This window comes from Gymnoscopelus microlampas (genome assembly GCF_963454915.1).
Source record: "Gymnoscopelus microlampas genome assembly, chromosome: 13".
Lineage (NCBI taxonomy): Eukaryota > Metazoa > Chordata > Actinopteri > Myctophiformes > Myctophidae > Gymnoscopelus > Gymnoscopelus microlampas.
Window position 1 is genome coordinate 9736062 of NC_139950.1, and position 14330 is coordinate 9750391.

General features: G+C 40.9%; 1 protein-coding gene across 1 annotated transcript in view; it reads right to left on the bottom strand.

Annotated features, from left to right (window-relative positions):
• spock2 (SPARC (osteonectin), cwcv and kazal like domains proteoglycan 2) overlaps nt 1-14330 on the bottom strand; it is a 70607-nt gene that overhangs the window by 11626 nt on the left and 44651 nt on the right. The window contains exons 4-7 of the mRNA XM_084076477.1: nt 10106-10211; nt 6053-6161; nt 4717-4863; nt 3596-3814 (exon numbers count right to left, since the gene is read on the bottom strand). Of these exons, the coding sequence (XP_083932603.1) occupies nt 3596-3814; nt 4717-4863; nt 6053-6161; nt 10106-10211 (581 nt within the window). The remainder of the gene's footprint in view (nt 1-3595; nt 3815-4716; nt 4864-6052; nt 6162-10105; nt 10212-14330) is intronic.

Below are 14330 nucleotides of genomic sequence, written 5' to 3' on the forward strand. Positions count from 1 at the left end.
ACAACTTGTACATCTGTTCTGTCTGAAAGCGAGTCTCTCGATTGCACGATGGATCAGCTGAACGTTATTAATAAAGTAATGCTCTCATGTGCAATGAGAATAAGAAGTTTAGAAAGTTTAACCCTACGACAAAATAATAGGCTAAATAAAACATGGAAAGGATATGATTTAAGCCTTTTCTAGTGAACATTGCTCACCTTTACTGAGGTAAAAAAGATGATGCTGGAACCCAGGGAATGCTGCTATCTGATTTTATTATGGACCAGCGCCTTATTGATTGCTGAGGGGAAATTTGTCTTTTGGATTAGCATATCACTGTCCTGCGTCGGAATGGGGAATGGATCTGGTCTGGACACAGCTAGATTTCATCAATACTGTATACTCATCAGACGGTAAGACTTATTAGGCTATTGTGTGACGTTCATGTGATCAATATATTATAAATTAATACCGCGACATTGGAGGCGCGTCTGTTGCCTCCTGCGACATTAAGGCATGATAGTCTATATCTTCATCATTACGCAAATCTGTGCCCGACTCTGGCAAACACGCTGAGGGACCTAATAATTCAGCTCTAAATGCAACTGATAAATACATAAAAATCTGATTGAATTTGTTTAATGTCAATAATATATATCCAAGTAATAAAGCATTTCTTTTCTTTTATATGTGTTGACAAATGTTGGATACATAAATATTTGATTTGAGGTTTGGCACTATTATAATTTTGCATGAAGAAGTACGAAATATGATAATACACCTGCAGCAGATTCCCCAAATCCTAATTGCTGCAGACTACTCCTTTAAAAGCCAGCCTGGCCAATGTGTAGCGTACACAGACACAGCAACAGCCTCCAGTCCCACTGTTATTCGCTAGGCTAGGCTAGTCTTTTCTTTCAGTAACTTTATTTTAGTTTGTTGTTTCAGTTTGGCCTGGGAATGGCCGGTAGTCTTCCTTTTTTTCAGTTAGACTTTAGTTAGAATTCGATGTTCAGGTAGGGCTTCTATGGCCCTATAGGGTTTGGTTCTTTGCTTTCTTCATTTGGTACATTGAGTTTTCATTTGTTTTTCCGTTTCTGTAGGAAAAGAAAAGAAAAATCCTCAAAACCTTTCATTTAGTGGTGTCCTATCCTGTATGTTTCTCCATTCTTGAGCCACTTGTTATTTTGTTGTATACCTTGGAGACCATAACCCACCTGACAGTGAGGAGTTTCACCGACAGGGCGTAACGCATGTGTTTTATGTTCATTTTTCTTTGTATTCATTTCGAGAAATAAGTAATTACAGGCAGCACACCCTCTCCACTCTGTGTTCAACCAATTAACGCATCTGTGTCACTTTTTGATTTGAGCTAAAAAGCATTATTTTACACCTTGGCTATTCAAAAATAGCAGATATACAAGCTCATAGCGGTGCCGCGCTACGAGCTTGTAGATCTGCTATTTATGAAAACATGTGTGCAAATCTTTGAATATATATTCTTTTAAAGTGAACATTTTTAACTCAAATCTTTGCTTCTGGGGGGTCCCTGGAACAAAATATTTTGAGATGGGGGGGTCCGCGGTCAAATACATATCATTTTGAGGGTCCTTGACATGAAAAAGTTTGAGAACCACTGATATAGAAACATACGTTTTTTCAGAATACCGTTGGGATTTAGAATACATTTCTAGAATCGGCTTCAGGTCTTAATGGTTTAAGATTGAAGTTGGCTATTATTGTCGCACACAATAATAGCGTACTCCTGTGAGAGAGGTTGCCGGTGTGCTTGCTCGCTTGAGCTCCACCGGTCATTACAATATTGTGTATCGAAGCAGAGAACAGTGATGCTGAGCGGGCCTGGAAACTATAGACATCGTTTCTGGTCCACTGGCTGCGTTTGACAGAGCCCATCTCTGAGGGCTGAGGGAGAAGCAAGCCTGTCAACAAGTAGCACTGATGTGTTTAGTGCCCACTTTTACCTCCACAAGGGAACCAGAGGGAAGACGGGAGGAGGAAGACAAAGGGTGACGGACCGCCACATGACAGCGCTCGTCTTCACCTGAGGGAAGCTAAGTGCCTACAGTACACACCCACAGTCAAATCCTCAGTGTTAATTCATTTAATTTGAAACTCCAACTCTGAGAGTTACTATGATTATGTGTGTGTATTGATATCATGCCGATGTCGTAACGACACTGTGATTGGGTGTATTTGCTATGCATAGACACTGTGTTTGTGTGTTTTGCCCATGCATAGTGCGGGTTAATGACACTGGGACTTGTGTATTTTGTTTCTGCACAGTGCAGGTTGCAGTGTGTAGTAGGGTGTATGCTGCCGTTCAATGTTGTTGGTGTTTTTTTGTGATGTTGTTCTTTTTTGACTCTTAGTTTTGGTGTTGCTGCTCTTGCTGTATCTGACTGTTCTTCTCTCTTACCCTGTGTCTGTACTCTGGTGACTGAATTCCCCCCGCGGGATCAATAAATGTCTGTCTGTCTGACTGTCTGTCTATCTAGAGTCGGTATCTGGTTACAAATGCAATCAGATGCACCTCCTTTCAGAGTGACGGTCTCAGAGTTAAATTCAAGGAAAACTTCAGGAGATCAATAAAATACTGAGACAAAAATGTTGAAATGTCTGAAATGTTGATATCAACTCGTTGTGTCAGGTCATCGGGCGTTCGTTCCATACGCTCCATGATGTGAAATGTTTTGACATCGTTTCGCTGAGACATAAATGGAAGACATGGGGTATTTTTTTTGCCACCCTATATTATTGATTTTCCGCAGCTCAGAACAATGGGATTGAAAAATCGACAAAGTGTCCCTTCAACACACCGAGGATTTGACTGTGTGTTCACTTGGTGAAATCACGCATCAATGGGTATGCACACGCACGCACGCACCCACCCGTGGACCACCAAGGGTCTACTCTAAACGGACCCTTATGGGTCTGCAACTCTGAGGGTCCATTTGGTTCCATTTGTACACTCTCAGAGTTAAATGAACACTGAGGATTTTACAGAGTAGATTGGGGTCCCAGAGATAAAACATTCCTTTTTATCAAAATGGGGGTCCGTGGTCTAATGCAAATCAACCCTTTTTTAATATTGTTGAAATTAAGATCTATGAACCTTAACCCATCTGTGTTGAGCTTAAAAGCATTATTTTACACTTTGGCTATTCAAAAATAGCAGATACTGGATACAAGCTCATAGCGCGGCACCGAGTGCCGCGCTATGAGCTTGTAGATCTGCTATTTTTGAAAAATCGTGAAAATGTGTGCAAATCTCTATATATATATTTTTTTAAAGCTAACATTTGTAACTCAAATCTTTGCTTCTGGGGGTCCCTGGAACTAAATGTTTTGAGATGGGGGTCCGCGGTCAAATACATATACATTTTGGGGGTCCTTGACATGAAAAAGTTTGAGCACCACCGACATAGAAACATATGTTTTTCAGAAAACTGTTGGGATTTAGAAGATATTTGTAGAAGCTTCAGGTCTTTGAAGGGTTAAGTCAGTCAATCAGTCAATCAGTCAATCAGTCAATCAGTCAATCAGTCAATCAGTCAATCAATCAATCAATCAATCAATCAGGGTCTGCTGTACTTACTCTCTCTCCAGAAACAGAGGCACCACTCGGCGGTGGAGACCTTGCCGTCTCTGTAGGAGTCACAGGAGTTGAAGAAGGGGCGGATGCAGATCTCGTACTTGTCCAGGTTGATGGCGGCCAGCTCGGCCTGGTCCAGGTACAGGTCGGCGTTGGTGTCCAGCTTGGAGAACATCCACCCTATGGAGTCTTTACAGCTGGCCACCATGCCCCTGTCCAGCACTGCAGGCACACACACACACACATAGGCTACTATGAGGACCATAACCAGTTTTTGAGCGGTGCAACCGCTCCTATAAGAGGGTTTAGGACCCATCCGTGGCGAAAGTTTTTCTTTCCGTCGTGAAAATGTGTCTTTAGCTGTGACGCCATGCTGTGGAAAACACGCCCATAGGCTAAGCCTCGCAGGACGTGCTGTGATTGGCTAGCGAGACACATGATGAAATTAACTTCAAACTTCGCAGACGCGCTGTGATTGGCTAGCGAGACGCATGATGAAATTAATAATAATGTAAAAAATGTAAGCACGTCACTTCGCAGGACGTGCTGTGATTGGCTACCGAGATGCATGATGAAATTAATAACTCATAAATATCACCGCTCACTTCACACTGGGTGTGATTTTTCTTTCTTGGGTGTTTTTTCCCCCTAATAAAGTTGTTTTTATTAGTTGTTTTCTCATGCCCCTGTAAAGCGTCTTTGGGTACTCAGTACTCACTCTCTGTCGGGTGGAAACCTTATATGTCCAAAGCTGTTACTTATCAGGATTATATTATTTTCAACCAGTGGTCCTTGGGGGGTACCATCTTGAAAATGTTTGCATATCTTCGAATATATATATATTTTTTAAGCGAACATTTTTAACTCAAATCTTTGCTTCTGGGGGTCCCTGGCACAAAACATTTTCAAATGGGGATATGTGGCCAAATGTATATCAATTTAGGGGTCCTTGGAATGAAAAAGGTTGAAAACCACTACTGTAGTATGATCAAGTAGGACGTTAATTCAGGACAAACCACAAAACGTTACAACATGAAGATAAGAGTTTTCTTGCCCGACAGACAGTGAGGATACATACAGTATGTCTTGCCAGACAGCCAGTGTTTTACAATGCAGGTTCTAACCTGACGCAGGGTTGCTTCTGGTGGGAGTGCTGCTGGCTCCAGGCTTGTTGCTGCTGCTGTTGCTCTGCTTGGCGTTCCCCTGCAGCAGCTGGAACCAGTCCCTGAGCCGCTCGCCCAGGTCCGCCAGGTCCTGACCCGTACAGCTGTCTGTGGAGACGTTCACACGTTAGAGTGTGTGTGTGCGTGTGCGTGTGTGCGTGTGTGTGTGTGTGTGTGTGTGTGTGTGGTGTGTGTGTGTTTGTGTGTGCCTACAAATGTCTCAACGCCCTGGCTCCCAGTGGCGTAAAGTAACTAAGTACATTTACTCAAGTACTGTACTTGAGTACACTTTTGAGGATTTTTTACTTTACTGGAGTATTTTCCATTTTCAATACTTTTACTTCAACTCCACTACATCTCGGAGGCAAATATTATACTTTTACTCCACTACAATTATTTGAAAACTTTAGTTTCTGGTTACTTTGCAGATATGAATTGTTATATTATAAAACACACATTAACCACTTTAGCCGTAGCCCTATTTTATACATAGGCTAATTGAAAATAGCAGATCTACAAGCTCACAACTGGGTCGCGGTTTTCCACCCCCATTCTGAATTCCCATAGACGTGTTAATATCGCGTCAAATAAGAACTGTGTTCCAAAAATAAACAAATGATCATGGCGATTTGACTCTTATGGATATGAAGCATCAACTGACGGTGAGAAAACGATAATGTAACTTCCGCCGAATTAGTTACATTTTCACCAGAAACTGACTATTTTAAATATGAGTGACTGACTATCATAAATGATACAGAACCTCCTCCCTGACAATATCGCAGAGACAGTTTGTTTATTTTTGGATCACAATTCTTATATGAGACGATTCTAAGATGACCCAATGTTAATCTCAATAGAGAAATTACTTTACGACCCAGGGGATGAACGAGTGACGTCAGGACTCTATTATTATTGCTATTATTATTATTATTATTATTATTGTGTATGCTTGTATCACTATATCTGTACATGAGGGCCAAATGTCCCCACAAGCATGTTAGAATTTGAGAAATAGACATCGTGAGGGACAATTCTCCTGGTCGTCAGAAGAGAAATTGTTGTTTTTTTGGTAAAAAAAAAAAAAAAGAAGAAAAAGAAGCTGACCATTGGGAAAGGTTTCAGGTTGGGGTTATAGGGTTTGGATTAGAAATTTAGAGGTTAGATTTATGGGTTGGGGTTGGAGTTCTGCATGATTTATACTTAAGTAATACAAACGTGCGCGCGTGTGTGCGAGAGTGTGTGTGTGCGTGTTTGTGTGTGTGTGTGCGTGTGCGTGTGTGTGTGAGATCCTCACCATGTTTGGTCTCGGCAGGGACAGGAGCAGCAGTGGGACATGGACACAGGCCTGAACATTTCAGAGTGAGCTCCTTCCCAGTAAGACACGCCTGCTGTTCCAGTTTGCACTAGAAGGGAACACATTGACAAGAGGACAAGAAGGGGAAATTAAGTGACCCGTATCACCACATGATACAGATCAGTAGGCTAGTTCTCAAACCTTTTCGGACCCCCCAGATTTATATATATTTGGGGCCAGGGCAGGGACCCCCCAGTAGAGGAGATTTGTGTTAAAAAAATATATATATTCAAAGTTTTTCAAACACAAACATAAAAATCACACTCGGCGTGAAGAGAGTGGTGCCTTTGATGAGTTAATTAGTGTAACTGGTTGCATCTTTGTGTTGCAATCAGCTGCAGCTGTTGAGGCCGTGCTCATACGGACACAGAGCTGTTGAGGCTGTGCTCATACGGAGTGGCTAGCACCACTCAAAAATAGCCACGGTAAACACATTTTGCCGGGGACTGCCTGGAACCCCTCCAAGGACCCCGGGGGTCCCCCACCTTGAGAACCACTGATACAGATCAAATATTCATGAAGGTGATCGACTATGTGAACTCAATTCAAACGTTATAGATTTGCCCGCGAGCCAGCCTTCCTCACCTCTACCTCCCTAACAAGGTCAGAACTGATGATTCCCAAGAGATAAAGTCAACTAGAAACGCTGACTGGATGTGAAAGTGGTTTGCTAGGATGTTACTACTAGGTGGTGGCTAGGCTAGGTTGGAATGGGAGGGTGTTGCTAGGGAGAAGCTGAAAAAAGCAACCTTGGAAGCCTGCGTTGTCATTGTCAACCTTGCCTGTCATTCCCTCTTCCATCCCTATGCTTTGAGGCGGACATTTTTTATCAACTTTGGACAAGTATAAAGTACAGTTTACAGTTTACAGTTTAGGCATTTAGCAGACGCTCTTAATCCAGAGCGACTTACAGTAAGCAAGGACACAAGATAATACATCATAATACACATAATACATCAAATGCATAAACAATAGTAATCTAATAATAAAGTAATACATAAGTAAACCAATAATCTAAAAATAACTGATACATACGTAAACCAATAACCTATCATCAGCCTACATTGAAACTACACACACACACACTATAGGATGCCAGGTCAACAATGACCTGGTATCTGTCTACATAAAATGAGTTACATCTAAGTTACATTTTAGCCTTTGCATAATCCTGCAAGGTCAAGGCTACGGCGAGTGCTACGGGTAATCATATTTGATATTATTTGATTTGATATTTTATTCATATTCTTATGTGTGCTGGGTTGTACGACGACGTCGCGCAAAAATAGCGAATATGGCGATCTACAACGCGCTCTACAACGCCTTGTGATACGGGAAAATAATGATAAAAAAGAAATGGTTCAGATTTAATTCACAAAAAACTGTGGGCAGCAGTACTGAAGATACAACGTCTTTTTATCTCCCGTTTCCGTAGCGTGAGGCAGCTTGATGTTCAATTACAGCGCATGATGTACAGTACTAGTACACCCCCTGGACATGACACTAGTATGTCGCAGGGACTTATCCCCATGCCGATGCTCACTGAGTGCCAAGCAGGGAGGCATTGGATACCATTTTTATAGTCTTTGGTAGGTATAATTCGGCCGGGGAATTGAATCCCCGGCCTCCCAATCACAGGGCGGACACATGAGCCGGTAATATATAGACGGTACGGGATGTATATTTTCACGGTTGTCCGGAGGCTTAAGTGAAATTTGCATTTTAACAGCGATAACAATGCATTTTAATGGTGATTATAAAGCATTCTAACATGATTATAATGTCTTACAACTATGCGAATTAACATAGAAAGTGTCATTATAAACTGGTTTGTAATGTATCATGATTGCATTATGAGTACTTATGAGTGCTTATAACTGTAATTATACAGTGTTATATGCATATCACAATGCATTTATACTTGACCTTATCAGTCATTATAGTATGCTTTATAACGTCTTATGATTATTGTTATAAAGAATTATGATTATTGTTATAAAGAATTATGAATATTTATGAGCTCTTATAACTATAATTTTACAGTGTTATAAGCTGTATATATAATGTATTATTAGTATGTATATATAATGTATTATTAGTATGTTTATATGGCATTATAGACAAGGTATGCATAGCAAGTGTTACCGAAAGTTTTAACTTGCATTTAATTTGTCTGCATTTTGCAAGGTTAGCAATATGCACTGCTTTCGCTATTTTGCTTTCACTATGGCCATGCTGAGCTTCTAACGTATTTAACACACTGTCTCTGTCGGGTGGAAACCTCATTATGTCCAAAACTGTTACTTTTCAGGGTTCAAATTCTAAAAGTATCAAAAGTAGCAGATCTCCAAGCTCGAAACGCACTGCGTTTCGAGCTTGGAGATCTGCTACTTTTGAAGCTTTCGTGTGACGCCGTAGCATGATCAAGTAGGGCGCTAATTTACCGGGAAAAAAAACAGAAAGTACAAATATGGAGATAAGAGGTTTCTGCCCGACGACAGCGATCAATTTGTCCACGCAGATGAGGCTGGCTCTAAAGAACAAGGCTTACAAAGGGGGCCGAGAATAAGAACAATAACAATGTGATGAATAACAATGGCGTGCTGGGGTTAGAGCCTAATAAACAGACCAGGCAGCCAGAGCAAGCAGACACCCAGCAGGCCCTGCGAGGCCATTCATCATGGACCCTGTGTCTCTCTGTCTGTCTCTGGAGAGACACTTTACAATGCTCTCCCCTTCCCAATGCACACCGCGCCATATGTGGCCATATGCTCCTCCACCACCGCGCACCGTGTTACGTGTAGCACAGCCCGTTTACGCTATGCAAATGACAAACTGTAAACATGTGCTAGGGACCAGGGTTTCACTGCTTTGTCCAGGTCCTGCTTTGTCGTTGTGACCAGGGTTTCACTGGTTTTCACTTTCACTGCTTTGTTTTGTTACAGTAATACCTGTATGTTAATGTGTGTTATGTCCTTTAACCCATTAAGACCTGGAACTGTCTCATTTTTAGATTTGAGCTAAAAAAACATTATTTTACACTTTGGGCTATTCAAAAATAGCAGATATACAAGCTCGTAGCGCGGCACCGAGTGCCGCGCTACGAGCTTGTAGATCTGCTATTTTTGAAAAATCGTGAAAATGTGTGCAAATCTTTGAATATATATATTTTTAAAGCGAACATTTTTAACTCAAATCTTTGCTTCTGGGGGGTCCCTGGAACAAAATATTTTGATGGGGGTCCGCGGCCAAATACGTATAATTTTGGGGGTCCTTGACATGAAAAAGATTGAGCACCACTGATATAGAAACATACGTTTTTCAGAATACTGTTGAGATTTAGGAGACATGTAGAATCGGCTTCAGGTCTCAATGGGTTAATAATGTGTTTTCTGTTTGCATTCTCTGTAATCCCGTCTGATCTCTCTTCACCTGTGTCTGATCTCGGTTCTCTTTGATGTTTTGTGTGAAGCAGGTTGAATTGCCCCCCCGGCCGTTGAAATGTACCGTTGTTGAAATGTGCCACACATACAAAACACATTGGGTCAAGGCAAACCTATTTTTTAGCGGGAATGTTCGCATTTATTATGACATGCCCAGAAACAGGGATGCCAGGATTCATGCTGTGGATCATTCATATTTTTTTGCTGTTGGCTCATTGGAAGGAGTGCCACGATAACGTGTGTGTGTGTGTGTGTGTGTGTGTGTGTGTGTGTGTGTGTGTGTGTGTGTGTGTGTGTGTGTGTGTGTGTGTGCGTGTGCGCGTGCATGTGCATGTGCGTGTGTGTGTGTGTGTGAATGAACTTTTTTATTTTCATGTGTTGTCATGACACCCATCCCTTACAGGATTATAAGACACCAAAAACATATATAAACAATATCACATTCACTTCCTGGAAACAGAAACTGCACTCTGTGTGTGTGTGTGTGTGTGTGTGTCTGTGTGTGTGTGTGTGTGTGTGTGTGTGTGTGTGCGTGGGTGCGCGAGTGTACCTGTGAGGCGTAGTTGTGTCCATCGGACCCACACACGGGCCCAGTAGAGGAGATGGGACAGGGGTGACAGTTCCCCTCAGGGGACCTCAGAGCTGGCTGCTTCAGCCTGCAAGAGAGGACACACACACACGTACACCTCAGTCTATAACGCTTTAGTTCCAGGCACAAATCTGAACACAGTAATCTATAGCAAACACTTCTCCACCTTGTTCCTGGAGCGGCACACATAGTGTCAAAATACAAAAGGTTGTGATGGTGATGATGAAGCAGCATCATTTTGCAGTTTTTAACTGGACATTCTATATAAAATGAACTGTTACTGTTATTAAAGCTGCAATCTGGAACTTATTTTAACCTATGTCCTTTTAGATTTTAACCACTTTAACCATTATTTTATTCTTTGGCTCTTCAAAAATAGCATATATACAAAGCTCATAGCTCTATGAGCTTGTAGATCTGCTATTTCAGAAAAATCTTTAACATTTGTGCAAATCTTCTAATACAGTATGTGTATTTTTACACAATCATTTTTAACACAAATCTTTGCTTCTGGGGGTCCCTGGAACAACATATTTTGAGATGGGGGTCCGCGTCCAAATACATATTATAATTTTGGGGGTCCTTGACATGAAAAAGTTTGAGAACCACTGATATAACAACGTAAGTTTTTCAGAAAACTGTTCGGCCTCAGGTTTTAATGGGTTAATGAATACAACTTTTTAACCAACCTGAATGGTAGAGTATATTAAAGGGATAGTTCACCCCCAAAATGTCATTTTTTTCCTATCAATTACTCACCCCATGGAGTCGGTCATCAAATCATTGGCTTAGGAATGCGACAAAAACAAAAAAAATCCCCATGAATTCAAGGCTTCATGGGGTGTTTAATTGATAGAAAATAAGAACATTTTGGGGTGGACTATCCCTTTAATGGAATAACACGTCTGCAGTATGGTTGGAGGTGGTCTCTCTTCTACTCTTGGTCTCAACTCTTCCATTGACACATTTAGACCCTACGGGGTTGTTGGCTAGGCCGCTCGGACACCTACTGGTTGACAAGTAGTACTGCCTGAAGCTAATGATGAGCACAACATCTCCCCAGTCCAAGCAGGGATAGCCTCTCGGATGAGCAGTAGGTCATTTGTCTCCCGCGGGGGGAGACCCGGGTTTCGAAATCCCGGCTATAGGACATACAACTTACAGATTGTAGCTTTAATGCTTGCCAGGAGAACACATTTCAGATACGCCTCAGTACGTTTCCACATAATATACAATATAAATGTATAGAAGGGACATTTCCATACAACGCGAGAGGAAGTAATCAACCCGTGCGGGGGGGCTCTGTGATGTGTTTGTTCCACAAGATTTGTTGGTTATATGGAATCCGTAGCGATAATAATAATCTTGTCTGTCGAGGAATTCTGGATCAATCAGTAATTGATGAGGCAAGAGGAGTCAGAGACACTATTTCAAGGTGTGGTGATTGTGCTTTAACCCAGTAAGACCAGGAACGCATCTGTGTCATTTTTAGATTTCTTTGGCTTTTCAAAATTAGCAGATATACAAGCTCAAAGAGTGCCGCGCTTTGAGCTTGTAGATCTGAACATTTGTGCAAATCTTTGAATATGTAACCATTTTAAAAGCAAACATTTGTGACTCAAATCTTTGCTGCTGGGGATTTTACAAATGTCTTCTAAATCCAACAGTTTTTTTTTTAAAACATGTGTTTCTATATCTTTCTCAAACCTTTTCATGTCAAGGACCCCCAAAATTATATGTATTTGGCCGCCGACCCCCATCTGAAAATATTTTGTTCCAGGGAAGCAAAGATTTGAGTTACAAATAGCAAATCTACAAGCTAGTAGTGTGCCGCACTATGCGCTTGTATACAGTATCTGCTATTTTTATATAGCCAAAGAAATCTAAAATGACACAGATGCGTTCCCGGTCTTAAAGGGTTAATACATGATATCATGGGGAGAAATACATACGACACACAGGTCGGTGCTGAAGTAGTTCTGCTACCAACACAGGCATCAGAGCCATTATAGTTACAGAATACTCACGATAAGAGAGAAGCTGCTTGTGGAGGACCTAGCTGTACCCAAAACAATAGATAGCAGGCCTGTGCCATGGCACTTTAACTCTTGTAATTATGCAAAATGTCATATCATATCATAATGTAAAAGGTGAAGGAGGTAAATGCAAATTCCCGTAGAAAGGAGGTGTCATTCACTGCTGCCGTTTTTACTTTTTTCTCCTTTGTACATATAGTGTTTTGTATTGAATGATGACATGTATTATTGTGTAATTTTGTTATGCTATGTTGATGAACTGAATACATAGGACCACAATGGAAACAAGTCCCCAGGACCTTTTTGTGCTATCCTTTTAGTAGAGCCATATGAAATCCGTGTTAACGGAATCGCGGACGGAATCGCGGAAATGACCAATAAAAATGGAATTGGAATAAAACACGGAATATTGCAGAATTTGGAAAATAAAAACGGGACACCACCATTTTGCATGGCCACATCCTACTTTATAAACAGTTAATCCACGTAGAAATAGTCTTAGAAAGACGATAGAAACAATAATACATGGGCGACGCCATTTTGCGCATGCTCAGACCGAATTAGACCGAATTATTTTGGGAACATTTTTGCGTATAACACAACAAGGGCCATGTATGGACTGTTATATCTTGAACATTTATTCATTTCCACTTACCAGACACTTTTTTAATGGTAAAAATGAGCATAAAAAGCAAAATACAGAATTCAGAAATATTAAAATGGAAAAAACAGAATTTGGGAAAAAATAAAACGGAATTGGGAAAAAAATAAAACGGATTTCATATGGCTCTACCTTTTAGCCTTGATGTCTGACTGTACCTTGTGCTGTTTCCATAAAGTATTCAATCAATAAAAAACAAGATATGCCACACTTTTGACGACCAGACTTTTTTTTTCACGCAACAGCGCCACAGACCATAGACCCCTTAACAGACGATGTCACACTGATAAGAACCAGTATGCGTGCAACCAGTATGCGCTAAATGAAACCCATTCTATCAGGTCTCGCTAGGACGTGCCACACTAGCCAACACACAAGAGGGGGTTGGGGTGTGCTGAAACTAGCGCACCCCGAAACAACAGGTTGGAAATTGATTGCGTGAAACAATCACCTGCGCATCCAGTCTCAATGTTAGTAAACAATTAATTGGTCAATAGAGATTACAGTGGCCGAACACAGTATTGTGGGTCGTCTTTAGATCCCATATTCTGAGAGGACATTGAGCCCTCATTGGCTAAAGGACCAGCCAATGAGGAAAAAGTGCCACAAAAGTCACGACTAGCGAGCTAGATGTAGACCAGGTTTTGCAACCTGGTAAAAAGAACATAATAACAAATTGGTATAATTCTACCATAATTCTTCCTCAGCAAAGTAGGTGGCTCTGAACACAAAAGTGGGCTGTTCCACTGTATGACCTATCTGTCATTTTATATAAGTACAATATGTGTACAAATAACGGTGAACATAATGTGTACCAGGCCTCTATGCAGCCCGAATGGGTTTGAGATGACGCCTTTGTATTTTACTTCCATGACTTTATCTCTGTACAACCTTGGAGTCAATACCACGTGTCTCGCCTCGTGGACAATTTACTGTATTTCTTCAGTGTTGTACAAACAATGTGGGTGAACGCTGGCTTTGTCAGTACTGTCAGAGTTATATCCAGTGGTGTAAAGTAACTAAGTACATTTACTCAAGTACTGTACTTAAGTACGATTTTGAGGTATTTTTACTTTACTGGAGTATTTCCAGTTTTCAGTAGTTTTACTTCTACTCCACTACATCTCAGAGGCAAATATTGTACTTTTACTCCACTACAATAATTTGAAAACTGTAGTTACTAGTTACTTTGGAGATATACATTATTATATTAAAACATACATTAACCACTTTAGCCCTATTTTATACATATGCTATTTCAAAATAGCAGATGCAACGCGTTGTGAGCTTGTAGATCGGCTATTTTCAAACATTTTAGTACTTTTATTTTTGGTATTTTAAGTATATATTGATGCCAATACCTTTGTACTTTTACTCAAGTAACATTCTGAACACAGGCCTTTTACTTGTAGCTGACACTTAAATACTGCTGGATTGAACCAAGGTTTTCTGTGAATTTCCCTCAGGCATCTAATCTATCTTGTGTATG